This window comes from Lytechinus pictus, chromosome 1, assembly GCF_037042905.1.
Source record: "Lytechinus pictus isolate F3 Inbred chromosome 1, Lp3.0, whole genome shotgun sequence".
NCBI classification, from domain to species: Eukaryota; Metazoa; Echinodermata; class Echinoidea; order Temnopleuroida; family Toxopneustidae; genus Lytechinus; species Lytechinus pictus.
The window spans coordinates 35,827,442-35,842,346 of record NC_087245.1 but is presented as its reverse complement, the minus strand read 5'-3'; the positions used below and the strand labels follow the sequence as shown (position 1 = coordinate 35,842,346).

Below are 14,905 nucleotides of genomic sequence, written 5' to 3'. Positions count from 1 at the left end.
TTATACCATGTCTGGCTCCTTAAAAATCTTGGACTTGTTGCGACACTGACCCCGTCCCCCCCCCAAAAAAAAAACACCTTAACTTTAAAAATCCTCACAGAACAAAATACATGTCAGTCATCGACACCAATGGTTAAATGAAAATAGGTTGTTCCATATATTACAATTCATTATTTTCTTTTCAATCAGTAAGTTTACTTGGTAAACCATGCTGTACACTGGCCTACCTGATCGATGACGGTTACATTGTAGCTCGTTGTAACGGTTCCAGTGAAGAGATAAATAATAGCAGGATGTAGTAGATACGCACAGAACGTCAATCGAGACAAAGGGATCCACAATCTCCAGGAAAGAAATCGATTTATCACACCTGTAATAATGAACAATACAGATGAGATGTTGGGGGCCCTTTTGCGATCATAAATATCAATAAAAAAATCTGTTTCAACTAGCAAAACATCAATACAATCACAATTTTTGGTTGAAAATAAAAACACAATTTGCATTGACTACGCATTCAAAATCATGTTTTTTTTGAGCAATTTTGGGTCCGACATGCACTTACACTCATTTTTTTTTCATTTATTAAGTGGTGAAAATATAACTTCACTATAAATTCCCTTAAGCTGTGACACAAAACTTTTTACATACACTACTTACTGTAATTTCACTCATTAAGAAGTTAAACTAAACTCTTTAACGCTCTTTATTCGCTATTAATTCAGTCAATAAGGAGTATAGCTAATCTTTTCCAGGTTATGGAGTGAAATCAAACCTTTTCTTTCACTCCAAATTCACTATGAATCCACTCATAAAGGATTGAAACTAAACCTTGTTCCACACGTAATTCACTAATTAGGAAGTGGAACGAAATCGTTTCCATTCCTAACTGACTGCATATTCGCCGATTAAGGAGTGACCATTAAGGAGATTAGTTAATTACCTCCGTAGCCATGATGACAGGAGAAGACTACCCAGGACATAGCCAATGTCCAGGCAAGTTTGCCGATGCTGCCATACAGAACATTAAGAGTCTTGTCCAGAGGAACGAGCTCCATCCCTGGGTGATCGAAAATACTATACAGACCATACACCAGGGACATTCCAATGGCAAAGGATGTCAACCAACCAAGTACAACTATGATCTGAATATAAAAAATAACATAAAAACATATTTTGCAACTTTTTCTATTACCCCTTACAATCCGAAATGGTCTATAGAACTGTTTCTCGCTATGATGTTAGACTGATTGATAATGAATTACTGATGTGAAGGGTTATAGACGAGGCCGATACTTCTGCCAGTCACAAGGCCACTAGAGATCATCTTTTCCCATTGATAGACTTTGTACATATGAAGCGACCTGAGGTCAAGACCATGGCCGGCCTTGATTTCATTGCTGCTTGAGGGACTCTCAACAGTACAATCGAAAGTAATGATTCCGCATAATTTGCGAAATCAAGATTAGGTTTCATACATTGTACCTAACTCGTGATATTTCTTTGATTATGACCCCAAAATCGTAACAGACTAAAATCACTTACATTATTAAGCATAAATGAACCAAGTTTGAGGTTTAACCCTAAAACGTTTCTAAAGTTATCAAACAAGAGATATGCCAATGTCTTAATGACCTCTGTAACCTTTGACCTCATGCTCCCTCCCCGCAAATCAAACCAGTCCATCATTCCTCCTATACATGTACATATTTCATACATGAGCCAAGTTTGAATAGCTTTTTCAGCTATTCTAAGATCAAGATATTTTCATATCGATGCCTTCTTTGACACTTGATTTAATACTTCCATATTCAATGAGATTATTATTTCCCCAATATGCAGACATTAATAGATTACTACTACTACTACTACTACTACTACTACTACTACTACTACTACTACTACTACTACTACTACTACTACTACTACTACTACTACTACTACTACTACTACTACTATTACTACTACTACTAATACTACTACTACTACTACTACTACTATACTACTACTACTACTACTACTACTACTAATAATAATAATAATTTTATTTCATGTCATCCATGTTGACCTCATTCAACAAAGTAAATTTGTAAGGTACTGAACGGTTTTTGGACAATCGACACAGAATCTTCCACAGGTAAAAATAGTTTGAAAACAGTTCTGAACGACTGTTCAGGTCATAAATGCAACAAACATTTCGTATCTCGACCATTTTTCCTCTTCAAATTCCAAAATAAAAAAAAACACGGGAGAGACAATATATATTACTTACCACATGCAATCTTGGAACTCTTTTGTTCTTTAGTATATGCAGAATATATCCCATGGCAATACCGATCAAGTATGGCGTGGCATTAGCATAAGGCTTTACAGAGAAGATGAACATGGACATATCACCATGATGACCGACTAGTCTATGAAAGAAAAAAAAAGAGAAAAAAATAGTAATCAGTCAAGATTAGATTTAATAACAAAATTATGATTCAATATATATTGCAGGAATGATTATTAGAGCCAAGACATAAATCCAACAACTGAAGTATTGCACATGACAAAGCCAGACATGGTCCACCTCTTTTGCGTTACAGTGCTTACCTTGCATTGTATCCTCTTTCTGTACATTCATATTTGAAGCTTTGTGATATTTCTTGACATTATTTTTATCCCTTTTCCATAGTGGCAATCGTGTTAAGAAAGCCATCTTTCTTTCAATGACCTCCCTTCGTATTTAATTCCTGGAGACCTTGATTATTTGCAAAGTTCCTCTCTCCTTTGCCACTGCAACAGCAATATAAATATATCTTCTTTATTAGATTATAGTCCCCTTTTTGTTATTGATGTTTAGTTTTCGTATCAGCAACGTTTTTATCTTCTCACAACTAATAGATTTGGGGTAGGTGGCAAGGAACTTCAAGGGGGGGGGGGTTGTTGTAAGAAATATTTGAAATCCATTGCAAAATTTATGTTGTAACTTTATAACTAATAGATTGATTTATTAGCAAATTAGTTTACACTTCTTGTTGCAAGGAGGTCACCAACAAATTTCAAATTTGCAATTAATTAATAATCATAATAATAATAATGATAACAATAATAATAATGATAATAATGATAATAATAATAACAATAATAATAATGATAATAATAATAATAATAATAATAATACCAATAATAATAATACTATTAATAACAATAACAATAATATCAATAATAATACTAATAATACTAATAATGGAATGTCATACGGTCTCTTTATATAGCGCAGTTACTATGTGTAGGCCTATATACTCTACTGCGAGTGAGCAAAAATTTCGACATTTTTATTATGAAAATCTAATTTTGTGATAGATTTTGACAACATTCAGAGAAAATGATATATTTAACACTTTTCTCTTTCCTTTTCTTGGTCGCGAAAAACTGGTGTGTTGGCTCAGTTGGTAGAGCGTCCGTCTCACAACCGGGAGGTCGGGGGTTCAAACCCCGGCCGCGTCAGACCAAAAGACGTTAAAAGATGGGAGTTGCTGCTACCCTGTTTGGCGTTCAACGATTAAAGGGATAGAGCCTCGTCGATCTGGCGCTACACAGCGGCTGCCGGGCCCACGATCAATTGGGCAAAGCAAATTTTCGGAGTATTTCATTTCATGTGTATTAATTTCGAACAATAAAATATGGATTTTCATCATTTTCACAAAAAAAAATGGAGACAAGCGCCTCAACCCCCCACCTGTATGTCACTGCATCTAGACCATAACGCTCCCACAAAATAAAAGCAAGACATAATAAATTTTTTGATCGAAAATATACGTTACGATTCTTGCAACGTCACTAAGAGTTGCTCTTTCACGATGATTTTTGCTCGAATAAAAATAGAGTTAAACCTGGCCCGTAAGAGCCAAATATATGAAAAGAGCGGCGCCAGGGTATTTCCTCTTTTTTTGCTCTCAACTTGTATAGGCCTATATTAGATATATCGATCTGCACATTCCCCCACCTCCTGCGCAGGGGGGGGGGGGGGGGGCGATCGCCCCACCAATGATAATATTGGGGTGCAAACATATCGTTTTGCCCTCCCAATAATTCCGCATGTGCAAAAATAAAATGAGATTGTAATGTTACACAGAAATCAGCAAGCGAGATTGACATACACAACTCGTTCTTTATTTAAACTCGTGCTCAAAATGTTCGCTTTTCAAATTGGAATATAAACATTTTCAGCTCGCGCTTCACGCTCGCATCATTTCTGTAGCAAAAACCCTACACAAGTCCACCCCAATAAGAAGCTGGTTTGAATAAAAGGAGAAAAATCCAACAAACACAACACTGAAAATTTCATCAAAATCGGTTGTAAAATAAGAAAGTTATGGCATTTTTAAGTTTTGCTTAATTTCACAAAACAGTTATATGCACATCCTGGTCGGTATGCAAATTAATGAGCAGGCAGATGACGTCACCCACTCACTATTTCTTTTTTATTTAAAGGAGAATGAAACTCTTGGAGCAAGTTAGCTTTTGTGAAAGCAGAAAAATCAAAGAATGAGATCAACAAAAGTTTGAGTAAAATAGGACTAGCAATAGAAGAGTTATGAGCATTTGAATGTCGAGATCACTAATGCTATGGAGATCCTCCCATTGGCAATGCGACCAAGATCTATGATGTCACAGATGAACAACTCTCCCCTTTTGGACACTGAAAATATACCCCAAAACATCTCTTTTTGCTCATTCTAATCATATGACAAACGATTCATCAATGATATAATGTTGTGAAACCTCTGTACTTGTCCTCTCATAAAGAGAACACCTCACCTTGTGATAGACTCTATAAAAGTGAGAATATAAGTGAAATAAGTACTTAAGTAATGAGGGAGTTGTACGTGTGTGACATCACAGATCTTGGTCGCATTGCCAATGGGAGGATCTACATGGCATTAGTGATCTCAATATTCAAATGCTCATAACTTTCTTATTATTCATTCAATCTTCCTCAAACTTTCAACAATGTGTTTCTTTGATTTTTCTCTTTGATATGGATTCAGCTGGTTTCAAGGGTTTCATTCTCCTTTAAGTATATGAAATATGAAAAATTCTAATTTTCTCCTCATCGTCATGTGGAACGAACTATTATTCCTCCCTGAACAGGTGCAATTACCATTATTTTAACAGTTTGTGATTAAATCAAGTTGGTCCCAATGGTCAAATATGTAAATATTGAAATATTGTATAAATCAAACAATAAAAAACAAAAGAAATAGTGAGTGAGTGAGTGACATCATCGACTCTCTCATTTGCATATCATTGAGTTCTGCATATAACTGTTTCGTGAAAAATAAGCAAAACTTTAAAATGTCATAACTTTCTTATTCTACATCCGATTTTGATGAAATTTTCAGTGTTATGTTCGTTTGATTTTTCTCTATCCATTCAAATCAACAATATTCTGGGGCGGACTTGACCTTTAAATAGGTGAAATTGTCCCGTTTTCAGTTCTAAACCTCAAAAGAACTCCCGCTTCGATTTGCAACAATCTTTTGTTGGATATATATCTTGTTCTTTATTAAAAACGTCCATTAAACTGTCATTTTTTTCATATCAAAATATCAAAATTTTCAGCTCGCGCTTCGCGCTCGCATCTATTGTACATTTAGATACCCATCTTAATCATTGGTACCAAAAATACTTAGATTATCAAGCTTTCAGGTCAATATATAAATAAATTTCAGCTCGCTATCGGCACTCGCATTATCTGTTAGTGAAATAAATGTATATATCCTCCTCATGAGTCATTACAAACAGGTACCTTTTTCCTGTTTCCAGGTCAGTATACTAAAATATTTCACCTCGCGCTTCGCGTTCGCATATTAATTTGTTGTTGAGATGTGTATCTCTTTCTTATGAGTCATAAATGAATATATATAGGCCTATGTGTGTGAGGGTGTGTGTGTGTGTGTGTGGGTCAGTTTGTTCGTTTTGTGTGATCGAGCGCCTTTGGAACGTTGATTTATGATTTTGCCCCCCCCCCCCATCTGAAAAATGGATCGACGCCCCTGCCCCTGCGGACCCGACTATATATGTTTGTTATTTATTCTGTAATAATGATATATATAATGAAAATGTGAATTTACGCATTGGCAAATTGAGTTGCTTGGTACTCCCTCACAGAAAAGAGAACAGCACGTATGATGATACTGGTGACTGTCAGAAGACATAATACAAAGATGCCAATAACTGGAAACCTGTAAAGAAACATTCAAATAAATTAGAGTAATCAAAACATAGTAACTAATGCTAAGAATATTAATATACGGTCAAAGTGAAATTTAACAGTACCACAACCTGCACTCTGACAGACTGGTTTACGATCTCAACTGATTCCTGAATATTTTACAAAAAGTTAAACAAATGTTTTAAAAAATATTGAGCTGTGAACATTGTTGTTTCAATATAGACCGTTTAAGAATATTTTGAATTAATAGTCCTACCCATTCATTTCATAGTTGGCTTATCATAATATAGCAGGATTTATTGCATATGAAGTGGATGCATTGTATTGATTTTGATTGATTGATTGATTGATTGAGACAAGCATTATTTTCGATTCGACATCAACAAACCTGACGAAATATTAGCTAATGAAGCAAAGGGAACTCAACCTACAGGATTTTATTTAATGTTCATGCATATCAACAGCAAACAAATTGGTCATATTGATGGTTGTGGATGGGCATACAAGTTTTGTATAACTTTGAGCCTACTTCCAAGTTATGGTTCATGGTAGCACGATTGAAAACTAAAGCAAACATGTCATAGGGATCCCGCTAGAAACCACATAATGCGCATACTAGTTTTCTAAAAGCACTGATTTCTATCATGTAGACAGGAGACTCCGCTGCCCTTCCCCCTCCCCTTTCCGTCCCCTGCTCCGTCGAAACTCAGAACATTATCAAAATTGTACTCGCTAGTAAGGCACTGAGACGGATGAGTCCGCCCCCCCCCCAACATTCCTGGCTCTCCCCGCTCCTTTAGAAAAATCTTTTCATCTTTACTTGTTAATGCATTCCTTTTCACTTGTCAATCATTTCTAAACAGCAATCATGTCCTTTTGGGGGGAGGGGGCAATCCGAACCCCCTCTTTTGTTTTCCAAAATGTTTGCCAATTATAATAGATTTGTCTTCACCTCTGATTAGCCATAATGAAACCTTGGATCCGCCTCTATGTCAACGGAGGATTTAGGGTTCAGCAGGATTTCTGCTGGAAGATCATTAAAGAAGATATCTTACCACCAGATGAGAACGATGAGGATGATTGAAAGCAGAAATAGCTGCATGTCCGTGGCAAGATACCATGACCAGGATAAGCACTGAACCACGAGAGAGAAAAGGCACATAAAATGTTCTTCTTTGGTCAAATAAATAGGCTAGCTTTCAGACTTTAATCACCACAAGGTACTTGTTTCATATAAATCTACAATTATTGTAAATTTACCATTATGATAACTACCATGGTAACAGAGTAAACAGCCAATCAATATCATATAATATATATAATATAATTTTTAAAAAAATTACAGAAGTTTATTTTCAGAAACAGAAGACTTTACAGAAAATGTGACAGAATCAATCCTTCAAATTTGTCATATCAGGATGTTTTTTTTAGCAATTAAACAGAACAGGGTTTTTTTCACAAAGATTCAAGTGCAACTTGGAGTCGACTTGGAGTCGCACTTAACCACCAAAAGAATGAGCAGACGACATCATAGGTGGTGTGCTGCCGGTCTTTGGCATGACCGGAGTCAACGGCCAAGTCCAAGAGGTAGGCTGAATCACCCCCCCCCCCCCTCCCCCAGCCCTACAATGGAGATAGAACCTTCATGGCCGTACTTATAATGGCCCCATTATCTACAAAATATAAAAAAAAGGAAACTGCACCCCGGAGGATGTATTCGATGGCACGAAATTGTTGATGTAAAGGAAGTTGGTCCACCACCAATCGTAACAGGCTAGGGTATCTTGGACTCGTAAATGCCAGAAAGGTCCCTCACCAAGATACGGGTACACAAAGGTGTATAAAAGAATCATGACGGCCATTGCCGGTGTTATTCTGTGGATAGTAAAGACATGATGGAAAAACGATCACTGCCAAATCAATGGTTTTAAAACTAAACCAGTCAGTGTTGATAGGACCGTGTCAAGCATTTTTTAAACCAGAGATAAATTCATGGTGTAAGTCAATCACCCACTATAGCGTGTATTTTGTTTTCTTTCAAAAGATTTCTGCTCGAACTTCGTGCTCGCATTGTCGATCAAGTACACACAAGTAGTATCTAGTCTTATCTAGTCTAGTCTTACATACAGCTAACATAAAGTTAAACCGTTCGTCTTAAGGATTACCCCCCCCCCCCCCCCCCGTGTACAGATATGGGACTTGAACCAATAGAGCCCAAATGTTTCACGAAAAGGAAAAAAGAAAAGAAAAAAAGAAAGAGGGTTAAAATGTATATATCTTTAAAATATCATGTCAAAAGGTATCACAAATTAAAATGTTTGTATTGAAAAGGTCATTTTTAGCTCGCTCGCGGCTTTTTAATATTTTGTCTTTTACACAATGTCTGTCCCATAACAAATTTAGACTTTTACGCCACTGACCCCCTCCTCTCCCTAAACAAAAAAAAGATCTCGTCACAGTTTGGGTTTGTCGTCCGACCAACCATGAACATCGATCGACATCCATGCCCATCAATATCATAAGGCATTCTACGTACACTATTATATTCAAACATAAAAAACACCTGGTATAAAATCACTTCGCTAGCATCAATTGGACGGAAAATTCAGGATGCGATCTGCGCTATACTAATAGAAATTTGATTAAAGACTTTCCTTAATTCATGATACGGGCTACTATGACTTTGACAAGTTTATAAATGTGATTTTGCGTGAAAAATAAACCAAACAAGCATTCAATACCAGAATTTACCCTGCTATTGTGGTAATGTAATCGTTCAAGCACAGGGAGTTTTTTGCCAGCAGACGTACACAGGGTTTAAAAAAATCCCACAGAAAATGTATTGAGAATGCCCATCAAATCACAGAGAATAGCTGGGAAGTCTTTGTCGAAAATCTATATGATTGTAATTGGTGAACTGGAACATGAGTTTCGTCCTGAGTTTCGGAGCTGACGAATAATTGCAAATATATGTCGTTTGTCCATCAGAGTCCAGGACGAAATTGCTGCTTCGTTCATTCCCAAATTTTCGACAAAGCCTTTTTGGTTGTTCTTTGTCATAAAGGGAATTAGACAAACATTTCTTTGTTCTATTCTTGAATTATCCGTATGCGTCGGAGTGAAAACCCCCTCTGTCGCCCTAATCGAGTACAACATTGACTTCACCCGGGTGGAGAGTGGCCAAAGTAGATTATTACCTGAGATAACGATGAACTATTGCAATTAACCAGTTCACTCTTCCAACAGACTTTGCCATGTATTTGAACCCTGTATAGGCAACAAGGAGACCGCTGTATGATACAAAATAATAACAGACATTAGGTAAAATTTAGTGATACACGCATACGACCCCATTTTAATTCAGGGGCAAAATACAAATTAATCAATCAATCAATCAAGCAATCAACAAATGAATAAATGAATAAATAAATGAATACATAAATAAATAAAAAAATAATATCAATCGATCAATAAAAACAATTTAAACAAAAATAAATATATAAAAAAATAAATCAATGAGTAAATCAATCAATCAATCAATAAAATAATGAATAAATAAACAAATACATAAGTAAATAAGTGAATAAATAAATAATTAAATAAATATATAAATAAATAAAATGACAAAAAAATCACAAAACAACTGCCTAAAACTTCATTAATACTTTCATTAATGTATTGATATAACAGATAAATAATGTATCACTCATTAAGTAAGAGTACAAACGAATATTTGTTGAGTCCATTCCCAGAACTTTATCAATTATATTCCATTGTAAAAAGGCTAATTCTTATAATAATAATAGTTACAATTATATAGCGCTCATTACACTTTGTTTCTAAGCGCTTTACATTGGAATTATTCTTTGTTAATTCTTTGTTAGTATATTGAATTGAATTGAATTTATTACAAAATATCACTGTCAGGTACAATTACAAGGAATAGTACATCACATATAAACAAAACATTTGGTAATTGGAGCTAACATAATAGCAAGATGCTAATCGAGGTTAGCCCCAAATAATGTCATTATCATAGTTTAAACAATAAATCTAACTAAATCTCAATATTGTACATCAAAATCAATACTAATTCTACTTATACTGTTGCAGAAAATTTCGATCATTTTCAATGAACATATTTACACTTTTTACAAGAAAAAAATATCTTAATTATTCACAAAATCTTTATATAGAATTATTTGTTTTCAGGCAGTATTTTACCATACCTAATTAATTATAATCTTCCAGTAGCATTAATTTTAACGATTTGCTAAATATCTTACGACATAACAACATCACTACCAAATTGTAAGTCATTCATGTATCCACATTTTATTGCACTATTTGGTGGACAGAAATAACCTACAATTGCAGTTTCAATGAATGAGAAAGAAATATTTAATTTTCCAGTTATGGGAAGGGGGTAATGGTGTAACCCCCCCCCCAAAAAAAAAAAAAAAAATAATAATAATAATAATAAAAAAATCTGTAAAGATAAAACGAAAAAAGTACACCCGTCAGTAGTAGTACGAGTAGTAGAAGTAGAAGTAGTAGTAGTAGTAGTAGTAGTAGTAGTGGTAGTAGTGGTAGTAGTAGTATAGTAGTAGTAGTAGTAGTAGTAGCAGTAGTAGTAGTAGTAGTAGAAGTAAAAGTAGTAGCAGTAGTAGTAGTAGTAATAGTATAGTAGTAGTAGTAGTAGTAGTAGTACATGTAGTAGTAGTAGTAGTAGTAGTATTTAGTAGCAGCAGCAGCAGCAGTAGTAGTCGTAGTAGTAGAAGTAGTAGTAGTAGTAGTAGTACATGTAGTAGTAGTAGTAGTAGTAGTAGTAGTAGTAGTAGTAGTAGAAGTAGTAGTAGTAGTAGTGGCAGTAGTAGTAGTGGCAGTAGTAGTAGTAGTAGTAGTAGTAGTAGTAGATTAAGTAACAGTAGTAAGGTAGAATAAATAGCTACTGTTGTAGTACTTGTATAAATGAAATAATTCAGTTTTTTATGTTATTGGTTTAATGGGAAATATAAATTTTCCCTAATTGATTCAACTTACCCCAGGAAAAAGAATGTATCTAAGGCGACGTAAGCACTGTATATAACTTGACTTGTAAACCATTTAGCGGGACCGGTGTACACCCACAATATATCAGCTGAAACGATAACATGATAGCAATTCAGGTCAAATTATGTCGTTTATTAGAAAAAATATAAGGTCCTTTTTTATCAATAGAATCATTGGATTTAGATACTCCCTAAAACCTATTCAATGTGAATGTTGTAAAACGTAACAAAGATAATTCTAGCAAGATCGGCGAATGCATGCAAAAGACTTGAAAAATACATTTCCATTGAATACAACATTTTGATAGATGTTAATATAAAATCAACAGAACGGCCATTGTGGCAGAGTAAAATACTAACCAATTAATGCTTAAATTGCCTATTGATATAATTACGGGGTTTTTTTCCTTCTCATTTCATACAGTTACGACAGTCAATTTAGTCATACAGTTAGTTGCATATGATGAGCTTAGAGTCCCACAGGGGGACCTCATTCTCTCCCCTGATCTTAGTGAACAAAAGAGAAAAGAGGAAGACAGAAGATAGAATATAGTCTAAAAAGAAACACAACGGCCCGAATTCACAAAGGTGGTTTTAAAAACCATCGGTTGAACCTATGGTTTATGCAAATTTCCTTTATAAATTACGCCTATTTACCGCGTGTATTAAAAAATGTCCAATGCTGATGCGCGCTTTTGTCACATGGGTTCAACCGATGGTTTTAAAACCACCTTTGTGAATTCGGGCCATATAGGTCGTATAACTCTGTATTATCATTCAAAAGGCCATTTTGTTCCCCTGCCCCTTCTCACAAAATACTATGATCATCCCCTGGAAAATATCAGAGAACAAAAATTAACTTTTTTTTTTCTAAGTGTATTTGACAGAATGGGAATATCTGAACTGGAATTAAGACAAAATGGTTATTTGATATATATTTAAGCCAAGGACGAAATTTGATTGTTTTTCTCATTTATATCCCCTTAATATATATTACAAGCACTTGGAGAGTAGAATTTGCCGTGATATTATGTTATGTGGCAAAGTGCTTTGAGCATGTTCAATGAAACAGTCCCCGACTTCGCAAACAAAATGGGCATCCATTCTAAATGAACCGGTTAATAATTGGAATCGATATTGTATATGATTTCCTTTGAATGCTGTCTTTCAACACAACTCCGCTACTTTCAATATAAACGTTTCAATCGGATAATTGGGGTGAACAAACATCTTTATGATATGGGCTTATCTGAATCTAATTTATGTACATTTTGTTCTTCCTCTGTTGAAAGTATTTCGCATCTGTTTTGGGACTGCCCTGTAACTCAACAATTTATTCAGAACTTCCATACTTTTTTTTAACAATGACGTGTATTTGAATAAGAATGTATTTTTGTTTGGTTGCCCTGACGCTCAATACTCTACTACTGTAAAGCGTTATATTCTTCACGCTAAATATTTTATTTTTTCGACACGTTGTAAGGGTGATCGGTTGTGTTTTAGCTCTTTTAAGAATGTATTGAAACGCTATTGTGAAATTGAAAGGGTTCTCAGTCAAAAACATCATTATTTTGTTTTATTATTAGATAATAGTAGCATGTACAGTTGTAGTTGACAATAAGTTTCATGTACATGTTGTTATTGTTTTTCTAATGTATTTTCGTTATTGTATTTCAGGGCCTCTAAGTATAACAATGTTTGACCCACTGACAGAGTCATGTACCCTGATAAAATAAGACGTAATAAATAAATAAACAAAAAAATACCCACAACTATTCTTGCAGACATGCTTATTATAAACTGATTTCTTTCCTTTTTTCGTCTTTATTTCATTTCAAAACACATAGGTAGCACCAAATCAGCCAAGGGGGCTCCTTCAAGCCAGAAGAAAGTTCGAAAGGGATCAAAAAGGGGGAACAAGAAGAATTCTCAGTCTCATCGCCAAACAATCGTTAACATGGACAATCAGACCAAACTAACCAACCAACGTCCTTTATCTCTCAACATGGATATAGTATCCTCAAGTGATCCTAGATTACCACCCCCTTACGCAGAATCGAATGAGATGGCCGATAGATTAGCAGAAGGCAATGATGAAGAGGAGGATGTGTTTTCGGACACACAGAGCTCTCGTCGTAGTCTTGGTAGTACACCACGTCAACAATCCTTGATCAATCTTCCTCGTCCCATCAGTGAAGAGATTGGTCAAGGATCAGTCGACGATACTAAGAGTGATACAGCTTCACTCTGCACCGCGTCAGAGACGGACAGGCGATCGCCATCGCTTGCAAAGAGTGACAGTTATGATTCCGCCAGCTCGCAGCCATTCCCGACAACCAGTCGCGCAGAGTCGAGTGTTGAGTTGGGTAGCGGGAAACAAAATCGTTCGTCTTTCCCTCGACAGCAGTCGTGCATTGAATTCCGTCAGTTTGATAAAGGAAGCAGCGAGGGGGAGGAGAGGAAGGAAGGAGACGGAAGTGAAGGTGATTCAAGTCGACCACCTTCAGAACAGAAGAGTATATCAAGACAAAGCTCATCAGCGTCAAGGTATAATCAGTCAGGGTCGCAGACCTATCCTAGAGCAGAAAAACGTCGGAAACGACGAAGGGACTATGCTCAGAGTGAAGGTAATGCTTCTCTTGATCGCTCCAATCTTGGAGTCAATCATAGACATGGTAACACTTTTCCAAGGAAGCGGAGAGCGCGGAAAAAGATTCTAATGAAACCACCAAGTCTTTATTCATTACACCATCATAGAAAGCTAAAGCTTATAGACTCTACTCTTGCAATACGTTTAGCCACTTATGACAAGATTCTTGGTAGTAGTCGCGAAGACTTGGCTTTTGCTCTACCCGAGTTATCTTGTGGGGAAAACACCAAACTCCTTCACGACATCGCAAATAAAGGTTTCGATCCTCGTCCACTTCCTGTTCAACCAGAGGCTGAGGTCGTACGTGAAGGTGGCCGAAAGGGAAAGGGTAAACGGAAAAAGAAAGGTCGTCGAGGGGATCAGCTCGATGATGAATTAGGAACAATCTATGAAGGTAGTGAATCAGACACTAGCGAAGGACGGGGTACAAGGAGCCTTGAGGTAGCTGATATCCCAATGTGGCCCGTCTTACTCCTTCTATTTAGCTACATAACCTCCGGTGCCATTTTATTCTCTATGTTAGAGAACAACTGGGATTTCTTCGACGCATTCTATTTCTGTTTTATCACACTAACTACCATTGGTTTTGGTGATCTAGTACCTGACACAAATTTGACTAGCTTAATCGCTTGCTGTGTGTATACAATGATCGGTATGGCAGTGACGTCGATGTGTATTGCTCTCATCATTAAAAAGTTTATATTCATAGTTAAAGGTTTTGGACGAAGAATCGGCATCATCAAGGATTGATCCAATAAGTTATAGCGCACATGGAGTTTTAGTTCCTGGTGGGTGTTTCTCAAAGCTGTTTGTAAAGTTACGCCAGACTTAACGCACGACTCTATTAGCGCACTTAAGATCACGTTCCAGTCGTGCGTAAAGTTGTGCGTAACTTAATGAACAGCTTTAAGAAACACCCACCTGGACGGAAGCTTTTTCATGCTTGGGATCGGACGGGAGCTGAGTGAACACCAAAGTCCA

At 36.1% G+C, this 14,905-nt stretch overlaps 2 protein-coding genes across 2 annotated transcripts; one reads left to right on the top strand and one right to left on the bottom strand.

Moving 5' to 3' along the window:
- Window positions 1-100: 100 nt before the first annotated feature.
- LOC135154661 (nose resistant to fluoxetine protein 6-like) lies at window positions 101-11,369 on the bottom strand. The gene is made up of 8 exons (XM_064101504.1): window positions 11,267-11,369; window positions 9,421-9,513; window positions 7,927-8,098; window positions 7,279-7,358; window positions 6,123-6,233; window positions 2,273-2,414; window positions 944-1,145; window positions 101-370 (listed from the first exon to the last, which is right to left on the bottom strand). Exons 2-8 carry the CDS (start codon window positions 9,477-9,479, stop codon window positions 195-197), a joined length of 942 nt encoding a protein of 313 aa, XP_063957574.1. The 5' UTR covers window positions 9,480-9,513; window positions 11,267-11,369; the 3' UTR covers window positions 101-194.
- A 1,787-nt stretch (window positions 11,370-13,156) lies between these two features.
- On the top strand, window positions 13,157-14,741 carry LOC135154657 (uncharacterized). The gene has a single exon (XM_064101497.1). It carries the CDS (start codon window positions 13,232-13,234, stop codon window positions 14,672-14,674), a length of 1,443 nt encoding a protein of 480 aa, XP_063957567.1. The 5' UTR covers window positions 13,157-13,231; the 3' UTR covers window positions 14,675-14,741.
- The last annotated feature ends 164 nt before the right edge of the window (window positions 14,742-14,905 follow it).